Below are 21742 nucleotides of genomic sequence, written 5' to 3' on the forward strand. Positions count from 1 at the left end.
AACAGAATGAAGAAGTAACCAAATTAAATGCTGATTTAGATCAAGTCACTAAAGTGGCTAAAATGATGACCAAAGGTACTGATGCCTTTGAGGAAATGTTACAGAGACAAAACTATGGGAAACCTAAGCCCATTGGTTTTGAACATGAAAGAGTAAAGCAGCAGATGAAGTTCAACAATGCTACTATACATACTCCAATCAACAGCACGTTTGTGTCGGGAGGATTGTCGCAACATCTGATGGGACATTCTATGCCCAGGTTCTATAACTGGACATGTCATCATTGTGGCAGGAAAGGACACATTAGACCTTTCTGCTATAGGCTGCACGGATATCCAAGGAGAGTTCATCAAGAATTCTATACTCCTGTCTTTCCTAATGTTACGACAAGACAGGAATGGAGAGAAAAGAAGAAGATCACAGGTCTAATAGCTCATACATCCTTGAGAGCTTCTTCAAGAGAAACCTGGTACTTTGATAGTGGCTGTTCTAGACACATGACAGGTGTTGAACATTATCTTGAAGACTTGAAGTCATATGCTACCAGTTTTGTGACCTTTGGAGATGGAGCCAAAGGAGAGATCAAGGGAGTTGGTAAACTTGCAAACCATGGCTTACCAAAGCTTGATAATGTGCTGCTTGTAAAAGGGCTTAAAGCTAATCTAATCAGCATAAGCCAACTTTGTGATCAAGGCATGAAAGTTAACTTCACAAAAGCTGAATGCCTAGTTACAAACGAGCAAGGAGAGCTGTTGATGAAAGGAGTAAGGTCTAGAGACAACTGCTATCTCTGGATTCCTAAAGAAGAAGATGTATCCACATGTCTTATTAGCAAAGAAGATGAGGTAAAATTGTGGCATCAAAAACTTGGCCACCTACACCTCAAAGGCATGAAAAAGGCAATAGCTAAAGAGGCAATCAGAGGACTTCCAAAGCTCAAAATAGAGGAAGGGAGTATATGTGGAGAATGTCAAATAGGAAAGCAGACAAAGATGTCGCATCCAAAGTTGCAACATCTTACCACAACAAGGGTACTAGAATTATTGCACATAGACCTGATGGGGCCAATGCAAGTGGAGAGCCTTGGAGGAAAAAGGTACGCGTTTGTCATGGTAGATGACTTTTCAAGGTTCACATGGATTGAATTTCTGAAAGACAAATCTGAAAGTTTTGATGCATTCAAAGAACTTTGTCTTCAACTCCAAAGAGAAAAGAACTCTGCTATTGTTAGGATACGAAGTGATCATGGTAAAGAGTTTGAGAATGCAAGCTTTCTTGAATTCTGCATCTCTGAAGGAATCAAGCATGAATTTTCAGCTCCAATCACACCTCAACAAAATGGTGTTGTTGAGAGGAAGAACAGGACAATACAAGAGTCAGCCAGAGTGATGTTGCATGCAAAACATCTTCCATATCAATTCTGGGCTGAGGCTATGCATACTGCTTGTTATATTCACAATCGTGTCACACTCAGAACTGGAACTTCTACTACACTATATGAACTGTGGAAAGGCAGAAAACCAACTGTCAAACACTTTCATGTGTTTGGAAGTAAGTGTTATATCCTATCTGATAGAGAGCACAGAAGAAAAATGGATCCTAAAAGTGAAGAAGGATTGTTTCTTGGATACTCAACAAACAGCAGGGCCTACAGAGTTTACAACCAGAGAACTAAGGTAATAGTAGAATCTATCAATGTTGTGATAGATGATTTGACATCTGCTAAAACATCTGATACTGAAGATGATGTTGCAACAACTTTGCCAACATCTGAAGAAGCTGTAGCAGAAAAGGAATCAGATTCAGATGATGAATCAACCATTCCTACACCTCGCCCTGTGAGTAAAGTTCCTTCAATAAGAATACAGAAGAACCATCCCAAGGATCTCATCATAGGAAATCCTAACCAGGGAATTGCTACAAGAAGGACAAATGAAGTGGTTACTAATTCATGTTTTGTCTCAAAGGTTGAGCCTAAAAATGTAAAAGAGGCTCTCACTGATGAGTTCTGGATAGAAGCCATGCAAGATGAATTAACTCAGTTTAGAAGAAGTGATGTGTGGGATCTTGTTTCTAGACCCAATGGTGTTAATGTTATAGGCACAAAATGGGTGTTCAAGAACAAGTCAGATGAAAATGGTGTTGTAACAAGAAACAAGGCAAGATTAGTGGCTCAAGGGTACACTCAGGTTGAAGGACTTGACTTTGATGAAACATTTGCGCCAGTTGCAAGACTGGAATCTATTAGGCTACTTCTTGGTATAGCATGCATCTTCAAATTTAAGCTGTACCAAATGGATGTCAAGAGTGCCTTCCTTAATGGGTACTTACATGAAGAAGTTTATGTGGAGCAGCCAAAAGGTTTTGTAGATCCTGCTAATCCTGATCATGTGTACAAGCTGAAGAAGGCTCTTTATGGACTGAAACAGGCTCCAAGGGCCTGGTATGAAAGGCTGACAAATTTTCTTGTTAGTCAAGGATACAGAAAAGGAGGCCATGACAAAACCTTGTTTGTTAAAGAACAAGAAGAGAAGCTGATGATTGCCCAGATTTATGTTGATGACATAGTATTTGGTGGAATGTCTGAAAAGATGGTGCAACATTTTGTACAACAAATGCAATCAGAGTTTGAAATGAGTTTGGTAGGTGAGCTGACATATTTCCTTGGTCTGCAAGTAAAACAAATGGAAGACACCATATTTGTCTCTCAAAGCAAGTATGCGAAGAACATGATCAAAAAGTTTGGAATGGACACTGCAGCACACAAGAGAACACCAGCTGCTACTCATCTGAAGCTAACCAAAGATGAGAATGGCATTGATGTTGACCAAAGCCTATACAGGAGCATGATTGGCAGTCTCTTGTATCTTACAGCTAGTAGACCAGACATCACCTTTGCTGTTGGTGTTTGTGCAAGATATCAAGCCAAGCCAAAGATGAGCCATCTCGTGCAAGTCAAGAGGATTCTGAAGTATATAAAGGGCACCAGTGATTATGGGATTCTGTATTCCCAGACCAAGAACTCAACTTTGATAGGGTATTGTGATGCAGATTGGGCTGGAAGTGCTGATGATAGAAAGAGCACTTCAGGAGGATGTTTCTTTTTGGGTGATAATTTAATCTCATGGTTCAGCAAGAAGCAGAATTGTGTGTCTCTGTCTACTGCAGAGGCTGAATACATAGCTGCAGGAAGCAGTTGTTCCCAGCTGATGTGGATGAAACAGATGCTGAAAGAATATAATGTCGACCAAGATGTCATGACATTATATTGTGACAACTTGAGTGCAATCAATATATCAAAGAATCCAGTTCAACACTCAAGAACCAAACACATAGACATCAGGCATCATTTCATCAGAGACCTTGTTGAAGAAAATTGTGTGGAACTCAAGCACATTGGTACAAGTGAACAGCTAGCTGACATTTTTACAAAGGCGCTTGATGCTAATCAATTTGAATTTTTAAGGGGCAAATTAGGAATTTGCCTGCATGAAGAAGCATAGCAGTTACTGCAGTTGTGGCGTGCAAAAGGAAACCGTTTTCTCTCCCATCAATCAATGCACGCTAATTTAGGGAAATCATTACAAACTTCCCTTAAATACATCATCACACGCATTCAATTGTTTTTCTTCCAAATTCTAACCTTTGTCTGCAAACCCTATTCTCTCACTTTGCTCATCAAACTCCATCTATCCATCTCCTCAACCCTCAAAAATCATCATCCAAACATGTCTGAATCTTCCCAAACTACAAAGTCCGGTCGTTCTACTCGATCAAAGGCACTAATCATCAAGGATGCTGTACCTGTTACAACTGTTCGTGCTTCCAAATCCAAAGCTCAAACAAATGTCGCTGAGAGGAAAGGAAAGGGAAAATCTGTTGAAAAGAAGAAAACTTCAAAAGTAAGTGATGCTATCTCTCCATCTGATAATAAATCTGAGAAAGGAACTTCTAAAAGGAATAGAAGGGATTATAAATCTAAGTTTGCTCTGTCTATGTCTGATTTGGTTTTTGAATCGAATGTTAACACATCCGAGAAAACAACTGAAGTAGCGTCTCAGAACCCTAAACCTGTGTCTGAAGTTGTTGAGACACTTATTTCAATTGCTGGTAACCCTAATCAAGATAATTTGGGAACTGATGCTGAGAAGAGAGATCTGAATGGTTTACCTATTGATACTGAGATGGAAGACACTCCTACAGAGGTTGAGCCTAATATTGCTGAGAAATCACCAACAATTGCTGATATGATGACTGAAAAATCAACCCCTGCTGTTACTGAAGAGGTTGTCATGAACGATGTTGAGACATCCTTGAATGAGAATGAAGATGCTGGAACTGCTGAGGAAGAACCTGTGAAGGAAACTATTGCTGAAAAGGATGTTGAGCCAACTGCCACAACATCTGAGTCCACAGATGATGAAACTGGAACTGCTGATGAGGATACTTCTGATAATGAAGGGGACACTCAATCTGAAGAAAGTAACCAGTCCATCCCTACAGATGAGCAAGAGGTTGAAGCTGACAAGCCTGCAGAACCTGAGAAAGAAAAAGAGAAAGATGTTGTTGATGTTGATGATTATGTCACCACCAAGACTGCTGAAAAATCAACTGGTGGTATAACAAAGAGATTGAGAAGCTGTACAGCGAAGGCTGTGGCCACTGCAAGCAAGACTCCTGCACCAAGAGTGAAAACAAAAGGTGTTGGACCAGTCAAAGGTTGGAGTAAGGTTCTCTCCCCTCCTGCCAAGAAGAAGGAAACACTGAAGAGAAAGAAGGAGTCATCTAGTGACTCAGACTATGATGTTGCTGAAGATGTTGTTAACATCTCCTCTGCCAACCCTAAGAAGACTACTGTGAAGAAGGCTCCACAAGGTGTTGAAGAAGCCCCCTGTGATAACATTTCCTTCCATCGTGCTGCCTTTGCACTAAGATGGGACTATATTTACCAAAGGAGATTGGCTGTTGAAAGGGAACTAATCAAAGATGCTCTCAAATGTCAAGACATCTTTGACTACATCAAGGAAGCTGGTCTGATGAAGACAGTCTGTGACTTCAGTCCCTGTTATGAGCTGCTTGTGAAAGAATTTCTGGTGAACATCCCTGAAGAATGTGATAACCCACTGAGCAAGGACTACCACAAAGTTTTTGTCAGAGGTAAATGTATCAATTTTTCTCCTATTGTGATTAATAACTACTTAGGAAGACCTATAGAACCTAAGGCTGAATTAGAGGTTGCTAATGATGTTGTGAGTGCTGAGATAACTGGTGGTAAGGTTAAGGTCTGGCCCACGAAGAAGCTGATACCCACTAGTAAACTGAATGTCAAATATGCCATCCTCAATAGGATAGGGTCAACAAATTGGGTACCAACTAAGCATGCAACCAATGTTGCTACAAACCTGGGTAGATTTATATATGCTGTAGGAACCAAGTTTGACTATGACTATGGAACCTTTATTTTTGATCAAACCATTAAGCATATTAGATCAACAGCTGTGAAAATGCCAATAGCATTTCCCTCGTTGTTATGTGGAATTATCTTGGCCCAGTATCCAGACATTAAGGTTGTGACTGACACTCCAAAGAAGAGAGAGTCTGGTTTTACTTTTCATCATAAGCTTTTTGGTAATCACAATGTTACTGATCATGTTGGGACATCTGCTGCTGGAGCTGGTGTTATGACCAAAAGGGAGATTATTGCTGGTTTAAAGATTCAATGTCAGGAAATAGATAAACAGCAGGCTGAGCTTGAGGAAAGGAAGACTGTGTTCTTGAAAATGATTGAAGGATTGGAAGCTGATGAGGTACCTGTCAAAGCTAGTGCAAATGTGACTGCTACAGGTGAACAAAACAATGCAGATGAGGATGAAGGTTATGCTACTGCTACAGATGAGGATGAAGCCTCTGACAGTAGTGATGATGAATGATTTTGTAATCTGTTTAATGTTTTACTGCACTTTGTTATTTGGTTTGTGGGTTGTTTTGTGCCCTGGATTTTAGCACCTTCTGAGTGCATGGTCTGTATTTTTAATTCTGCACTTTGGATACTTAACTTTCCTGTTTTGGCACATTTTGTGGCTAAAAAGGGGGAGTAGTACTTTGCTTTGTTTGTTTCTGCTACATGTTGTTGTGTCTTTTGTTATGACATGTTTTTAAGTAGCAGCAAGCAAGTATTCAGGGGGAGTAAAAATTTTACCCTGAGATGATGCACAAGCTGATGAAGTCAGGGGGAGTTTGCTACTGAATGGATGCTGCCCTGATTGGACGAACATGTGCTAGAAGATGTTCTCCCATATGTCACAACACCTTTGATGACATATGACATATGATATATGTTTTGCTCTGATACCACGATTTATTTTGCTCGAGGCAATTTGATGATAACTCCGCTGCTGCTGCCTCTGATGCATATATTTTTCACCTATGTGAAATTTTGATTAAATGATGCTCTAACATTCCTTCTTTTGTGTGACCATGGTGATTTGAAGGATTGCGCTTTTTAATCTCTCAAGGGTAATGGCCTGAAATTGTTTTAGCCAAAAATTGCCAAAGGGGGAGATTGTTGGATATTTGAATTGGCTTAATTTTGCTAAAACAAATATACTAACAAGATGTTGGAAAACATGTTACAACATCATATTTATTCAAGGAAATCTCGCGCATTTATGAGAGCATCTGCTATTTATGGAAATCCACTTAAAGAGCACGCTCAATGGAGATTTGATCTGATCAGGAGTTATAAGGATAAGACAGACTTAATGGTACAACGGTATGATCACAATTATCCTATAAAGTCCTTTAACACTTTTGGAAAGTCTTGATATACTCTTAATGAAGATTGAAAAAGTATCAGATCATCCTTTATGATTCTCAAGGAGCGTCTGAACATTTGTGAAGTAAGAGGAGCGTGCTAGATCATTATATATACGAAGACCAAGCTCAAGAATAGATATCTCATTGAAAAATATTAGTTCACATATTGAGTCTTTGTTGAGTCTTTTATTGTTTGATTGTAATTCTTGCTTGTGGATTCTATAACACAAGTTAAGAAGTGAGTTTGTTATTTTAAGGTTACTCCTAAGCTTTGAAGTACGGAGTTTACCGTGTGTGATTCACTTGAAGCTTTTAAGCAAAAGTGAAGTGTTGTCTTGGCAAGTTGTCGCCACATCATTCTTAACATTGTATAATCAACACAGGTTGTGTTGTGTGAGTGGAAGTGAGATGGGATCTCATGTCTAGGAGTTCCTAGGCAGAAGTTGCATGAGTAGTGTCGAGGTTATAAGACGTAAACCAGGGGTTTGCTGGAGGTCTTAGTGTAAGGCGTAAATCCTAGGGTTTGCTGGAGGTCTTAGTAACTAGAGCTATTAGTGGATTTCCTTCCTGGATTGGTATCCCCCAGAGTAGGCAGTTGGCTGAACTGGGTTAACAATTACTTGTGTCATTTATTTATTTTCTGTCAGTTTTTATATGTTATATAAGATGTGCCAACAAAAGAAACAACATTAATCATAAAGTAGTTGTTGGGACATCTTAGGCAACATCATTCTAGTGATACCAGAATTTTCAACTTTGATATGCCCTTTCCAGATTGCTTCACGCAAAAGGCCTCATTCAACTGAAAACCCTTCTGTTTCGAAGAAACAAAGGCCTATTCCAGCCACTTGTTCGAGTGCTCCAGATGAGGTATCCATTTAGCTAAAGACTTCTCTTTCTTTTGTCTTAAATGCGAACTTACTGAACTGTGGCCTGTAGGATATTCCTGTTCTCTCGACCATCCCTGAGCAGACTACCGTTGCCACCACTCAAGATCTCCCTCATAATGCTGAACCCATTACTGATGAGAAAAAGAAAAGGAAGAAGAAGAGGAAAGAACACCAACCCAACCAAGAAGGTACTCCTGAGCGCAAGTCCTCTGAGATTGAGGCACAACCTGATACTCTGGCATCACCTGAGGACCCTCCTTTAGAGCAATCGGAGAGGAAGAAGAAGAAGAAGAAGAAGCAGAAAAAGTCTCCTGCTGCAGCTACTGTTGTCGAGGCTTCTGCTACTGCAAAAGAAACAACTTCACAGCCTGAAGTTTCTGCTACCCCTCAAGCCCAAGTAGGCCATTCTTACTTCTTGTTACTTCTTCAGCTCTTGACTGTGTTACTCATTCTTTCATGGTTTCATTTGTTTCAGCCACTCAATTCTGCTCAAGTTATTCCTCAAGATGAGCCTGCTCCTAGCAAAGCGGCTGAAGGGGTGGCCGAAGGACCAAGTGGTACGCATCCTGAAGATATAGCAGAAAAACCTCCATCTCCTCAGCCTGTCGAAACGGCCATCCTTACTGAAACCTCATCACCACCCAAGGCTCCTGGCTCGCCTCACCGCGCTTTCGAAGATGATACCCTTAAGCCTAGCAATGACGAAGACCAACTTGATCAAGGCCTACCGCAACAGAATCCTTTGACAAGCCCTACCCAAGTATTGACTGATAATGATCCTCCAACCAACTTTCAAGCTGACCCTGCTGCTGACACTGAACAGAGGCCAACAGTCGATGGCGAACACTCCACTACCAATCAACCACAACCAAGTGGGTCAAACCATGAGTCTAGTTCACCTAGTGCTGACACTTTCGACTCTGATGATGGGAACTCCTACATTGGTGATTCACTTGGTGAAGAGGGAACTTCTGTGTCGAAGCCACTTCCTACTGTTGTCTTGCCAGCTGAACTTGCCAAAGAGTTAAAAGATTTAACTCCAGTAGATGCACTCAACAAGCTTTTATCAAGTCATGGCGCCTCTAGCTCCGCTGTTGAGGACACAGGGGGTAAGGAAGATGTACTTGAGCAAGAACAGTTTGAGCATGAAATCAGATTTAAGCGAGAAATTCTTAATGGGGATATGCTGGGCCTACTAGAGCGTGACTCTTCTATATATTACAACATCAAAGCCCTTTTTCGCAAGCTGCAGAACCCAAGGACCCAAGGACTGACGAAGCAATGTTCTTTCTAGTGACTCAGGCTGAAACCTTTTTAGAACAGTTCGTTAGTCAATCTCAACTCCTAACCAGGACTAGCAGCCTTCTGACATCTCTGCTTGCAACCCAGCAACACCATTTCGAGCAAGCTAATAATTGCAATGCAGAGGTCACAACTATCAAAGCTGCTTCTGATGAAGCTCTTGAGCAACTTGTGGCTTGTGAGAACAATATTGCTCAATGGCAATCTGAAATCGAAGCGTTAAAGGAAAAGGTTCGACAGGAAGAGGTTAAGATGGAAAGGCTAGCTGCAATAGCTATCGAAGCACAAAAGGTCAAGCTTGATGAGCTAGCACGTGAAGGCATCCAACACTACAGTGATGGTCTAGCTGTCCAGAAGCGGGTTGAACACCTTGCTAGTGATAAAGAAATGCTACAACGTAAACTAGTGTCCATTCGAACTCAATATTACCAATTCCAAGCGGCCAATCGAAAGCCTCCTTCAACATCCCAACAACAACCTTGACTTTATAAATTTTCCTTTTAGTCTTAAGTTTTTATTCTCTTTTGGATGTCGTAGTTGTAAATCTTTTAACACTAGCAACTGTCGAACAATTTCGTACATGCCTTTTGAATGTATGCCCTTTTTGGCTTTTTTAATGCTGCATGTTCATATATTGGCTGAGTATTTTATTCCTTTGTTGTTGTTTGCTTTCCTTCTTTTGGGTCATTATCCCAAACCTTATTAATGGCATTTTTCAAGGAATGAAGCAAACATGTTTCCAAAGCAGTCAACATAATTAACTACATGGCTTTGGGCATTAATGTCACGGCATTTCCCTATGCAAACTGACCATGGTTAGTTGTAACTGCCTAGCCATTAATGCGTATTAATCCTTCTATAAATACCCACGCCTTGCAACTCTTTTGTTCATCACTTTGCACAAATTAACGCATCAACACCCCTCAGCAAAGAATGGATAACAAGAAAAGTCCTCCTTCCTCTACCCCGGGCTCAAGCACGCCACGTCCTCTTGGAAGGGGACGAATCAAGATTCCAGCTTCCAAACCTCCACGCACTAGAATCCTTCGCCCTAGGCCGGCATCAGCTAAGGTAGTAGAAACCATCATTCTCTCTTCTGATTCCTCAAGCTCTAGTTCAGATGATGAAGATGAAGATTACCTCGAGTTCCTCAGCACCCTAGAGCCTGACGAAGAATATCCAGGAACTCTGACTCCTTCTTCTGAGGATGAAGACTCTCAGATCTCAGAACTTTCCAATTCTGATTCAAAGGATGAGGGAGCGCGAGCCCAGGGTAAACCTTAAATGGTTACCCTTCAACATTCAACCAACTCTTGTACTTTCTTGAACATTCTTGAATGATTGGTTGTATTGTTGATTTTGTATGAATAAAAATTGATTCTTGGCATTTCTTTTTACCATTTTGCAAATTTTATTCTTGCGTTATTCATTTTTTATGCTTATTTCTTGCAACATTGGCTTGTATTTCTTTAAATATTTGCCATTCATGTTGACTGAACGTTTCTCAGGAGTTAACTCTTCAATCTCATAAGCTCCATTTGACAAAACTTGAGAAATCTTAAATGGCCTCTCCCAATTGGGTGACCACTTTCCAAAGACTCGATCTCGTCTGTCCATGGGAAGGATGACTTTCCAAACTAAGTCTCCTACGTCAAAGAGTTTGGATTTAACCCTTTTATTATATGCTCTAGCAATTCGTTCCTTTTGTCGAATCAAAGCATCTAACGCCTGCAACCTCTCCTCATCCACGTCTGTTAATTCATCTAACATTATGTTCCCATAGTGATCAGGAGGTAGTTCCCATTGCCTTTGCACTCGAATTGACTGCATCATTATTTCAACAGGCAACACAGCATCGTGACCATATGTTAGTCGAAAAGGTGTCGAACCTGTTGACTCTTTAGGAGAATTCCTACATGCCCATAGGACTTGGTCCAAGGTCTTGTGCCAATTCTTTGGCTTTTGAGCAACGTGTTTCTTAATTAAACTAATTATAACCTTGTTGGCCGCTTCAACTTGGCCATTTGCTTGAGCATAATAAGGCGTCGAGGTTATTAGTTTAAAACCTGATTGTTCAGCAAAATCTTGCATCTTTCGACCAACAAACACCGTTCCTTGGTCTGTAGTGATCGTCTCAGGAAGCCCAAACCTATAAATAATATGGTCTTGGATAAAATTGATCACTGTTTCCTGATCCACGTTTGTTAGGGCAACGGCCTCTATCCATTTGGTAAAATAGTCGATCCCAACTAGTATATAACGTTGGTTCTTGGATGACGCAGGCCTAATCTCACCAATTAAATCTAAAGCCCAGCCTCTAAAAGGCCAAGGTTTGATAATCGAATGCAACTCACTGGCAGGGACGTGTTGTATCCCTGCGTGTTTTTGACACTCTTGACAGCCTTTTGCATATTCTATGCAATCCTTAAGCATGGAAGGCCAATACAAACCTTGTCGAAACAAAAGCCATTTCATTTTGTGGCCTGCTTGATGGGCGCCACAGGCCCCACTATGGGCATTTGAAATCGCTACATACGCCTCATTTTCATTGAGGCACTTCAACAAAACTCCTTCAGGAGTCTTCTTAAATAGCTCATTTCCCATGATTGTGTAACTCAAGGCTCTATATTTAACCTTCCTATCGGCTGTACCTGTTGGATTTTCTATGTATTCGACAATGGGTTGTCTCCAATCATTGTCAGCCAAATTGTCAATCACGAAGACCTCAGTCATCACTTCGTCAAAGTGTGCATCTGCCATTTCTGACCCCATTTCGACACTTGGTTCATTTGCCCCCAGCTGGTGGGGTATTACCTCACATGAGATTAGTTTTTCTTTAATTTCAATTATCTCATCTAATTTTTTCCCTGTTACCTTATAGCCAGAAGCAATTTGAGCTAAGTCATTTGCTTCTTGGTTCTCGATCCGAGGCACGTGTTGAATGTCACATGAATCAAATCGTTTTAGTAACGAGAAGACAATGACAAAGTATTTCATCAAATGTTCTTGAATGCATTTGTATTCCTTTGCCAATTGTTTTATTACTAACTCAGAGTCTCCTCTGATTTTAACATGTTTTTCCCCCAAGTCTAAAAGAATCTTTAGACCTGCAATTAAAGCCTCGTACTCGGCTTCATTATTAGAGCATGTTCCATTAATCTTGTACTTAAACTTTGTTGGAATCTTTAAAGGAGAAATGATTAAGATTCCAATTCCTGTACCATGTTTGTGCTTCGAGCCATCAAAGTATAGCATCCAAGGTTCACGTTCTACATATGTTATTGGAATCTCAGCCACTGAGTGATCAACAAGAAAGTCAGCCACTATTTGGCCTTTTACAGCCCTCAGGGGTTTGTAAGTCAATGAATATTCAGTTAAAGCTAAAGCCCACTTCCCAATTCGACTATGCAAGATTGGTTTTAATAACATATGCTTAATGATGTCAAAATGAGAATAAACGTAAACATGAACTGGTTTGATATATTGCTTAAGTTTGGTACAAGAGAAATACAAACATAGACAAAGTTTTTCAATTGGACTATATCTAGTCTCAGCATCATTCAAGATTTTACTCAGATAGTAAATAGCCTTTTCTACGCCATTTTCATCCTCTTGTGCGAGCATGCTTCCAATAGTTGAATCTGATGCTGCGATGTACAACTTCATTGCTTTGTTTCGAATAGGAGGCATTAAAGTTGGAGGCTTCGACAAGTATGCCTTGATATCATCAAATGCCTTTTGTTGTTCCGTTCCCCATTCAAATATATCACCTTTCTTGAGCCTCAGTAGTGGAGAAAAAGGTTGAGCTTTGCCACTTAGGTTTGATATAAACCTTCTCAAGAAATTGATCTTTCCTAGCAAAGATTGAAGCTGTTTCTTCGTTCCTGGAGGTTTTGTCTCCATGATAGCCTTTGTCTTGTTTTGGTTAATTTCTATGCCCTTTTTATGCACAACAAAGCCAAGGAAATCTCCTGCATGTACACAAAAAGCACATTTTAGTGGATTCATCTTTAATCCACATTTTCTCATTATTTCGAACGATTTTTTAAGATGTTCGATATGTTCATCCTGGGAGGAGGATTTCACAACAATATCATCAATATAAACCTGCATAAATATTTCGATAAAATCATGAAAAATTAAGTTCATGGCTCTTTGGTACGTTGCTCCAGCATTTTTCAATCCAAAAGGCATCACCACCCACTCATAGGTGCCTAAAGCACCAGGGCAACGAAATGCGGTTTTTGGCACATCATCTTCGTCAATAAAGATTTGATTATAACCTGAATAGCTATCTAACATACTCAAATATTCATGCCCTGCTGCTGAGTCAACTAACATTTCGGCTACAGGCATGGAATATTCATCCTTAGGTGTAGCATTATTCAAATCTCTAAAGTCTATGCAAACCCTAAGTGATCCATTTTTCTTAATAACAGGAACAATATTAGCTAACCATTCCACATACCTGGTTGTTCGAATGAACTTGCATTTGAACAACCTTTCAATTTCTGCTTTGATCTTTGTCATGATTTCCGGTGCAAACCTCCTTGGAAGCTGCTTTACAGGTTTCTTGTCTGGTCGAAGGGGTAGCCTATGCTCCACAAGATTTCTGCTTAGCCCAGGCATTTCGTTATAGTCCCATGCAAAGCAGTCTCTGTATTTCTTAAGCAACTCGACCATTCTTTCTTTTAGGGTTGGGTCTATATTGGCACTAATATAAGTTGGCCTTTTAACAGAGCCATCTCCAATATCAACTTCTTGCAAAGGATCTTGGGCTTGCATTCTTTGAATCGAACTATGTGGATCTTTCTCAAAACCCAAAGGCTCATCATCATAGATACAGTCCAACCTTCGCTTTTTTCCGTCATTTACCTCGCTAGCCTTCAAGGCCAGTTCGTCTCTTAAGTCACCATTGGCCTCGACGGCCATATCTTCTTGAACATTAATGGCCTCAAGAGCCATTTTGATTCTATTTTCGGCTGCGTAAGCCGTAATCCGATCCCATGCTGGGGACTCAATCATCAAACTCATCATGGTTGACCCATCCAGACACTGGTGGGTATGCATCCTCACACAAGGGTTTCTCTATGTCTTCCCTTTCCCAACAAAAGCCATGGGTTGGATGCAACTTAACTGAGTGGTATACATTTTTTGACACCACTTCATTTGGATCGAAGGCAGCATCTTGCTCGCCACAAGGAGCAATCAAAGCCAGGTTTTTGTCAAAGTTCTGTAAAGTCACAGTGCTTGTCTCTGAAACATATGCACTTTGATCTGCTTCCACATTCTCGACTAAACCATCTTCTCTCCAGATGATTAATCTTTGGTGCATGGTTGAGGGAACAGCTCCAACACCATGTATCCATTCTCTGCCTAATAACAGATTGTAATTAGGTTTGGCAGCTATGACCATAAACAAGGTCTTTCGAACTGTGCTACCAACACATACTTCCAATTGCACTGCCCCTAGGGAATGGCCAGTTTTTCCTTCATAGTTGGCCAGCACCACGTTGTGGGAATGAAGGTCTGTGTCATAGAGACCTAATTTCTTTAACATAAAGTGAGGCATGATATTCACCACAGCTCCTCCATCCACTAGGACTTTATTGATTCCCACGTTATTTACCTTTGCCCTAATGAACAAAGCCTTCAAGTGGTTCTGCATTCCCAGGTCTGGTTTTTCGAAGACAGCTTTTTGCTCTTCGACACAACCATTTTGCATAACATAGTAACACATTGGCTTATGATCAGCCAAATTAAGGGCCTCGAAGTCTTCTTCCAACTCATTGACTTCAGTCGGCACATCATATTCTAGTGGCAGGATGGATACCACATTGACCATGACGTCGAAATCAGACCCCTCATCCAGGAGATCATCATCCTCCATGTCATCCTCATCTTCTGCCCCTCCTTGGGCATTTTCCGCTATTGGCTCTTCCAATATTGTGGAAAGCCTTTCTTTTACTGGCCTCTTGGCCATTTCAACCTTTTCAGCTTTCTGGGTTGCCACAACTTTGCCCCCAGCCTCAGCCTCTTTTGCTGTCAACTTTTGTTTCCTCTGAAACCTTCGCCACTGAGTGCGAGTCATAGGATTTTTTCCCTTATAGTTATTCCTATAAGAATATTTGTTGACTTCAGTGGCAGCATTCACTGTTTCCTTTCCAGCTACCACTTTTGAACCCTTGGGTTCAGCTACAATGTTCACGTTGACATTGCTAGAACTTCCATTTTCCATCATCCTTCGATTGAAAGTGACATACTGTCCACTCACCCATTGGTTAACAGGTGCTCTCCCAGATGGTTTGAAAGTGTTTTGGGGGCCTAACCTTTGCTGGATCGAAAGGCATTTGGTAATAGGTTTTCCCCAATTGGCCCCTTTGTAAGGCCAAGCTTTTTGATTTAGCCTAGCTTTTGGCCATTTTCTCTTGTTTTCAGCATAAGGTACAACATTTTGAAGGCCTGCAGTGGCCTCTTTGTCGCACACAGCACTGCATCTAGGGCAAAGCATCACTTCAGCGTTCTTCAGCTTGCACCTATTTAGGAAGTCCACCAGTTCTTCCTCAGCATTGGGGTACACTTCACGCACCCTCTTTTCATACTCCTCTTCAGGCACAACCTTGATTGGAGCAGCAGCATCTATCACCTCAACCATGTTGCAGTCATAGACTTCGACATAGGTAGCGTCAGCTAGGCATGGCAACAGAACCCGTATCCGCGGGTACCCGCCCGAACCCACCCCGAGTTTGACGGGGAAAAACCGATTTGACTGGGTTTGGGTTCGGGTTTGGGTTTTCCCCGATTTCAAAACATGGGGATGGGGCGGGTAACGGAGATATTGGTACCCACCCCGAATCCGTCCCCGAACCCGCCCGTTTATATAAAATTACTATATTACCCCTATTTATTTATTTATAATGTCACAGATCATATAATTTATCTACTTGAGTTAGGATTTTTATTGAACAATGGTTCTTAGTTATTTGTTTTTTTAGCAATTTCAGTGAACAATGATGTAGAACATTCTTGGTTATGTGGTTGTTTTGACGGTATTTTGGAATATTAGTTTGTACCGGTACTGTTTTATGGTTTTGATAATTTTGGTTTGATATTTTGGAATATCATTTCATTTGTATGTTTAATGCATTGAAATTTTGGTTTGTACTTTATTATTTGAAATTTTTTGTATTGTATGTATGTCTGTGTTCGGAAAAATTTTGGGTTCGGGTAAGGTTCAGCAGGGCAGGGCAAGGTTCGGGGATACCCGAACCCATTTGGGTATACCCGAACCCATTTGGAACGGGGATTGGGTTCAATTTTTCATCCCAGTCGGGTAATGGGCGGGGAACGGGTATTTATCAATGATTCGGGTATGGGGAACGGGGAAGGTAAAAACCGTACCCGCGGGTACCCATTGCCATGCCTAGCGTCAGCAGGTGGCAAGGGATCTGAATCTACCTTCATTGGAGGCTTTGCCTTATCAGCATACTTCAGCCTTCCTTCATTCAGCGCTTTTTGCACCAAATCCCTGAAAACAACACATTGATAAGTTTTATGTCCCAAATAGTTATGAAACTTACAATAACCTCTTTTCTTTCTTTGTTCTATTGGTGGTATTTTCATATCTTTTGGCACAATAATTTGGCCGTCAGTCACCAATAAATCAAAAATTTCATCACATTTAGTAATGTCGAAAGTATAAGTCTTCGTAACAAACTTATCATTTTTTGGTTCGATAGGATTTTTTCCATTCGACGGCCTCAACAATTTGCAAGTGTAAGGAGGCCCAGGCTTCAATTCAGCCACATTAATATCACTATCATCGAGATCTAAGTATTCATCACTAATTTCATAATCAATTTCATTATCATAGGAATCAACAAAACCTATTTCTTTCTTTTTCTGAAACTTAGAATTTCTAACTTTTTCAGCTTTTAACCTTTCGATTTGTCTCACTCTGTCAGCCAACTGTGACATGTCTCGAAGGTATTGGGTATCCAATTTCTTTCGAATCGAATAATCTAACCCACCAGCAGCCATTTCCACTAGCTCGTGTTCAGGCACTTGAGTAAAGCACCTGGACTTCAGCAAACGAAACCTATTTAGATAGTCATCAATTGACTCTTGGTTTTTTCTTTTTACACTGGCTAACTCTTTCAGACTTATCTTGGTTTGGCCCATATAAAATTGCTCATGGAAAGTCCTTTCCAATTGGGCCCAACTATGAATCGAATTGGGAGGCAGAGTTGTAAACCAAGTAAATGCATTCTTGGTAAGCGAATTAGGAAAATATTTCATTCGCAAATTTTCATTATTCGCCAAATTCCCAGACTCAGCTAAATACCTAGCAATATGTTCTACGGTTGACTCATTAGTGTCCCCAGCAAACTTAATGTATTTTGGGACTTTCCAACCTCTTGGTAACTCTGTTTGCAACACGTATTCAGTGAAGGCAGAGACAAAGTTTGGCCTTCGACAACCCGTGTTTAGGCCGTTTTGGGCCAAAATCGTTTCGACCATGTTAGCCAAATTGTGTTGGCCAAGCAAGTTATTGTTCTGCACCTCCCGCACTACCTCGTCAGGATCCTGGTTCCTCCTAACCATTACCACTGGGGGGTTCTGATGTACCACTTGTGGATTTGGGTTGACAATAGGAGGGTTTTGATTTACTACTTGAGGTATTTGGTTAACCTCGTGAGGATAATAGGTTTCCTCTTGTACAAATGGCGTAGGTGTTGGGTTAGGAACTGTTTCATTGGCCACATAAGTTGGCCTTTGCTGCACTGGAGTCGATGACATTGCAGGTAATATTACTTGTGGAGTAATAGGATTTACTCTAGGAGGTGGTGGGGGTGTCCCAAAAAAATCTGCAATTCGACTCATTTGAAATGCCAACATTTGATAACTCTCGTTGGTATTCTGAATTAATGGATTAAACACAGTACCAATTTGTTGTGTTAAGAGATTAACCATTTCATGGTTGCTCTCATCCATTTGCTGCCTCAAAGACAACACAGACGCAGTCGTTAAGGGTGTGGGAGTTACCCTTGACGAAGTATACCTATCAGATTCGAAAACTGGCATCCCTAAGCCAAGTGTAGGGGGAGGCCCATACATAAAACCCTGACCTGATGGTGGTTTCGAACGTCCAAAACCAGCAGTCACGGACGGAATTGCCATAGTTGGTATTGGCAAAGTTGGAATAACATCATGCACAGTCGAAATAGTTGGACTGGAGAATATTGGAACATTCACCAACTCAGATGTTACCAAACTCTGTGGAGGTGGATCGACTCCACCACTCGAACTTGCTTCGCTACTCATCGCACTAGAATTTTGATTTTTACTAGGATTAGATCTCTGAGTAGTTTTAACCATAACCTAACTTATTACCAGTTATATGCAAGTACCAAGTTTCTCATTCCACAACATACAAAGAACACAACTTTAATAAACACAAAACCAGTCCCACTGGGCGTGCCAATTTGTTTACGTGAAAATTTGGTAAACAACCGCTAGTTTAAGTATTTAAACTCGCGAGACCAACTAGTAAATCTCAGGACAATTTTGTGTTTTATTCGTTTTAAGAAAACGGTTTGAATGTTCGTTTTAACAAGGAATCAGATACTTAGAAATTAAATAGTTTTCAAAGTACAAGAGAAACTAATTCGAATCGCCTCGAAATAGCAGTTTCTCGAGCAAGTAGTTGGAACTAAACTTAAAGAGAATTACTGGAAAGCAAATTGCATTAAATGAAAAGCAATTACAAGTAAAGATGGTTCACAAAACATACATTTCTCCTCTGAATTCCGTTCGTTCGATCGCTGAGTACTTAGAATTTTAGAGAGAGTGTTTGTATAAAATTTTGTGACCCTTGTTCTGAATGAAAAACTACTATAAATACTACTGCAAAGTGGTAACTGCTTCTTGATCATCTGGACGCTCTTCGATCTGCCACGTCGACACTACAAGAAAACATGCATTTACTGGCGGCCAAAAGCCCTCAGTAATGCACAAATTTCGTCTAAAATGCATGCATTACTGACGGCCTTGGGCCCTCTGTAATTTGCTCGCCAGTAATGTTTACTGACGGCCCAGGACCGTCAATAACGTTACTGACGGCCTGGAGCCGTCAATACTGCGAAACGTCAATTCAAAGTTCTTCCTCATTTATGACGGCCATAAGCCGTCGGTAATGTATTACCGTTTGGACTATTGTGCCGGCCTGGGGCCGTCAGTAATGCTAACGAATTAAAAAAAAATTAATAATTTAATTATTTAAAAATCAATATTAATATTGATTTTTAAATAATTAAATTATTAATTTTTTTTTTTAAATTCTAGTTTTAATAATTTATTTTTTAAAAAAAAATATACTGCATAATAAATAATTAAAAAATATTAAATATAATTTTATTTTTACAAAAAAATATTAAAATTTAATTAAAAGCATAATATAAATACTTAACATAAGCATAATTAAACATAACAATAATATTGTCATTAAAAAAAGAAAACAATTAAACATAATATAAATTGTCGTTATGTTATACAAATAATTAAATCAAGAACAGATAATTAAAATTACACATCAAGGTTGGTCAGGCGGCTGATATAGTGGTCGCTTCCCCTTGCCACTGTATGTTGGCTGACGAGACCTTCCTCGGCCTCGGCCTCTACCTCCCTTGCCACTGTATGTTGGGTGCCGAGTAGATTCTTACTTGGCGCGCTCCTAACCCACGAACTCCGCTCCTAACCCACGACCACGAGAATAAGACTTGCTAATAAAAATGGTAAACAACAAATATTAGAACATATACATTTAAATAACAAAGCAAAAATTTTAACTTTGTAAAAATAAAACACAAACACTTACCACTTTTTGGATGAAAATATGAGAGTTAAAAGTATGAAATTTAAGAGAGAAGTTAGAGAAAATTTAGAGAGAGAATGGAAATGTAAAAATGAAGTGAAGTGTAGAATGGATTTGTTGAAGAATTATAAATAGGAGAAGTGAATTAATTCAAAATAGTTAGAGAAAAGTGACCGTTGCTCGTTGATTCAAAATTCAAACATACATTACTGACGGCCTGCAGCCGTCGTTAATTATTTGCAGGCTTTTGCATTACTGACGGCCTGTAGCCGCCACAAATGCACAACGGTCAGTTCATTACTGACGGCCTGTAGCCGCCACAAACATCTAACACGTTTTCTTGCATTACTGGCGGCCCCTAGCCGCCAATAATGTCCAGTCTGACTTTTTTCGTTCTTCAAGGAGGGATAAATGCATTACTGACGGATTTTAGCCTTCAATAATCCACAAATGCATTACTGAGGGCTAAAAGCCCTCAATAAGTTTGGTCAGTAATATTATGTTTTCTTGTAGTGCGACCACGTTCTCCACTTTCATCTTCCATTCCTTCAGCGCGCGCCAATGCCTTTTGGGCCGTTCGTTGTTTCTTTTTTGGGCTTGGCCCAACTATCTCTCGATTCGATTTCGCGCTTTCGATAGCCTTCTGGCAAAACCAAAACTGGACGCGTTTTACATAGCTCTCGAAACGCTCCTTGGCTTCGACATAGTTAGCTCTCGACACCAACTTTGAAAGTTTTATTTTGACAATATCACCTCCAAATAAATATTGGACCCACCAATTATATTTAATTGATAAATAGCAAATTTATATCCAACACTAGGATATTGGTCAAGCCGGAAGAACTGGCCACCATGTCGGCTGTGGCTGGAACATTTGGCTACATTGCTCCAGGTGAATAAATATCTCAATATATCTTTAATAGTATCTTCGATATTATATAGTCTCTTAAGTTATCTTAAATCTCGTAACTTCAACATTTAGCATAAATTTAATTTCGATGTTTTTTCATGCATGAATTGCAGAATATGCTCAAACAATACGAGTCAACGAGAAGATAGATGTCTACAGTTTTGGAGTAGTCCTATTGGAACTGACAACTGGAAAAGAGGCAAATCATGGAGACGAATACTCGTCTCTTGCAGAATGGGCGTGGCGCCACATTCAGATAGGAACCAATATAGAAGAACTTCTCGACGACGACGCTATGGAACCTAGTAACTTGGAAGAAATGTGCAGCATCTTTAAACTCGGAGTTATGTGCACTTCAGCATTGCCAGCTAGTAGACCATCAATGAAAGAAGTCTTGAAGGTATTGACCGGCTGCAAGGATCCACTCGCCAACGCGGAGAAGATTGTTGATATTTATGATTCTGCTCCACTTCTTAAGAATTTGAAATGGGAAAAGCAGTTGGAATTTTCAGCATAACAGCTAGGAAGTTTGCCTTAAGTTCCTCTAAAGTTAGAAGATTAAGTGATAATGTGATAAAATACATGCACTTGTAACAAACTAGGAAATTCAGCTTTGGACTAACTGTTATAGATCCTTAATTAGTTCAAACTTCAAAAGAGAGAAATCTCAAAGTTTTGAGTATCCTATCTGATAATAATGCAGAAAGGTGACACTAAACATAAGGGATGGTCTTGAAGTTAGAATTGGAGACTATGAAACTCATAGTATTAGTAATAGTGTGCTTTGCAAATTGCATAAGGCGATTGAGATGGATGTATTGAAAAAATAAATGTTTTTTTAGTATAAACGGTATGGACCTGTTTGCAGCTTATAGCACAAGTGCTTATCATGATAAGAGTTTACGTATAAGCTTACATAAGCTATTTTTGTAGGAAAATATAAAATAAAAT

The 21742-nt window shown here is 40.0% G+C and overlaps 1 protein-coding gene across 1 annotated transcript in view; it reads left to right on the plus strand.

The window, feature by feature from the left end:
• LOC123883792 (receptor-like protein kinase 5) overlaps nucleotides 1-21663 on the plus strand; it is a 40077-nt gene extending 18414 nt beyond the window's left edge. The window contains exons 3-4 of the mRNA XM_045932727.1: nucleotides 20703-20773; nucleotides 20905-21663. Coding sequence (XP_045788683.1) covers nucleotides 20703-20773; nucleotides 20905-21308 — 475 coding nt within the window. The 3' untranslated portion in view covers nucleotides 21309-21663. The remainder of the gene's footprint in view (nucleotides 1-20702; nucleotides 20774-20904) is intronic.
• The last annotated feature ends 79 nt before the right edge of the window (nucleotides 21664-21742 follow it).

Source organism: Trifolium pratense, linkage group LG5 (genome assembly GCF_020283565.1).
Source record: "Trifolium pratense cultivar HEN17-A07 linkage group LG5, ARS_RC_1.1, whole genome shotgun sequence".
NCBI lineage: Eukaryota > Viridiplantae > Streptophyta > Magnoliopsida > Fabales > Fabaceae > Trifolium > Trifolium pratense.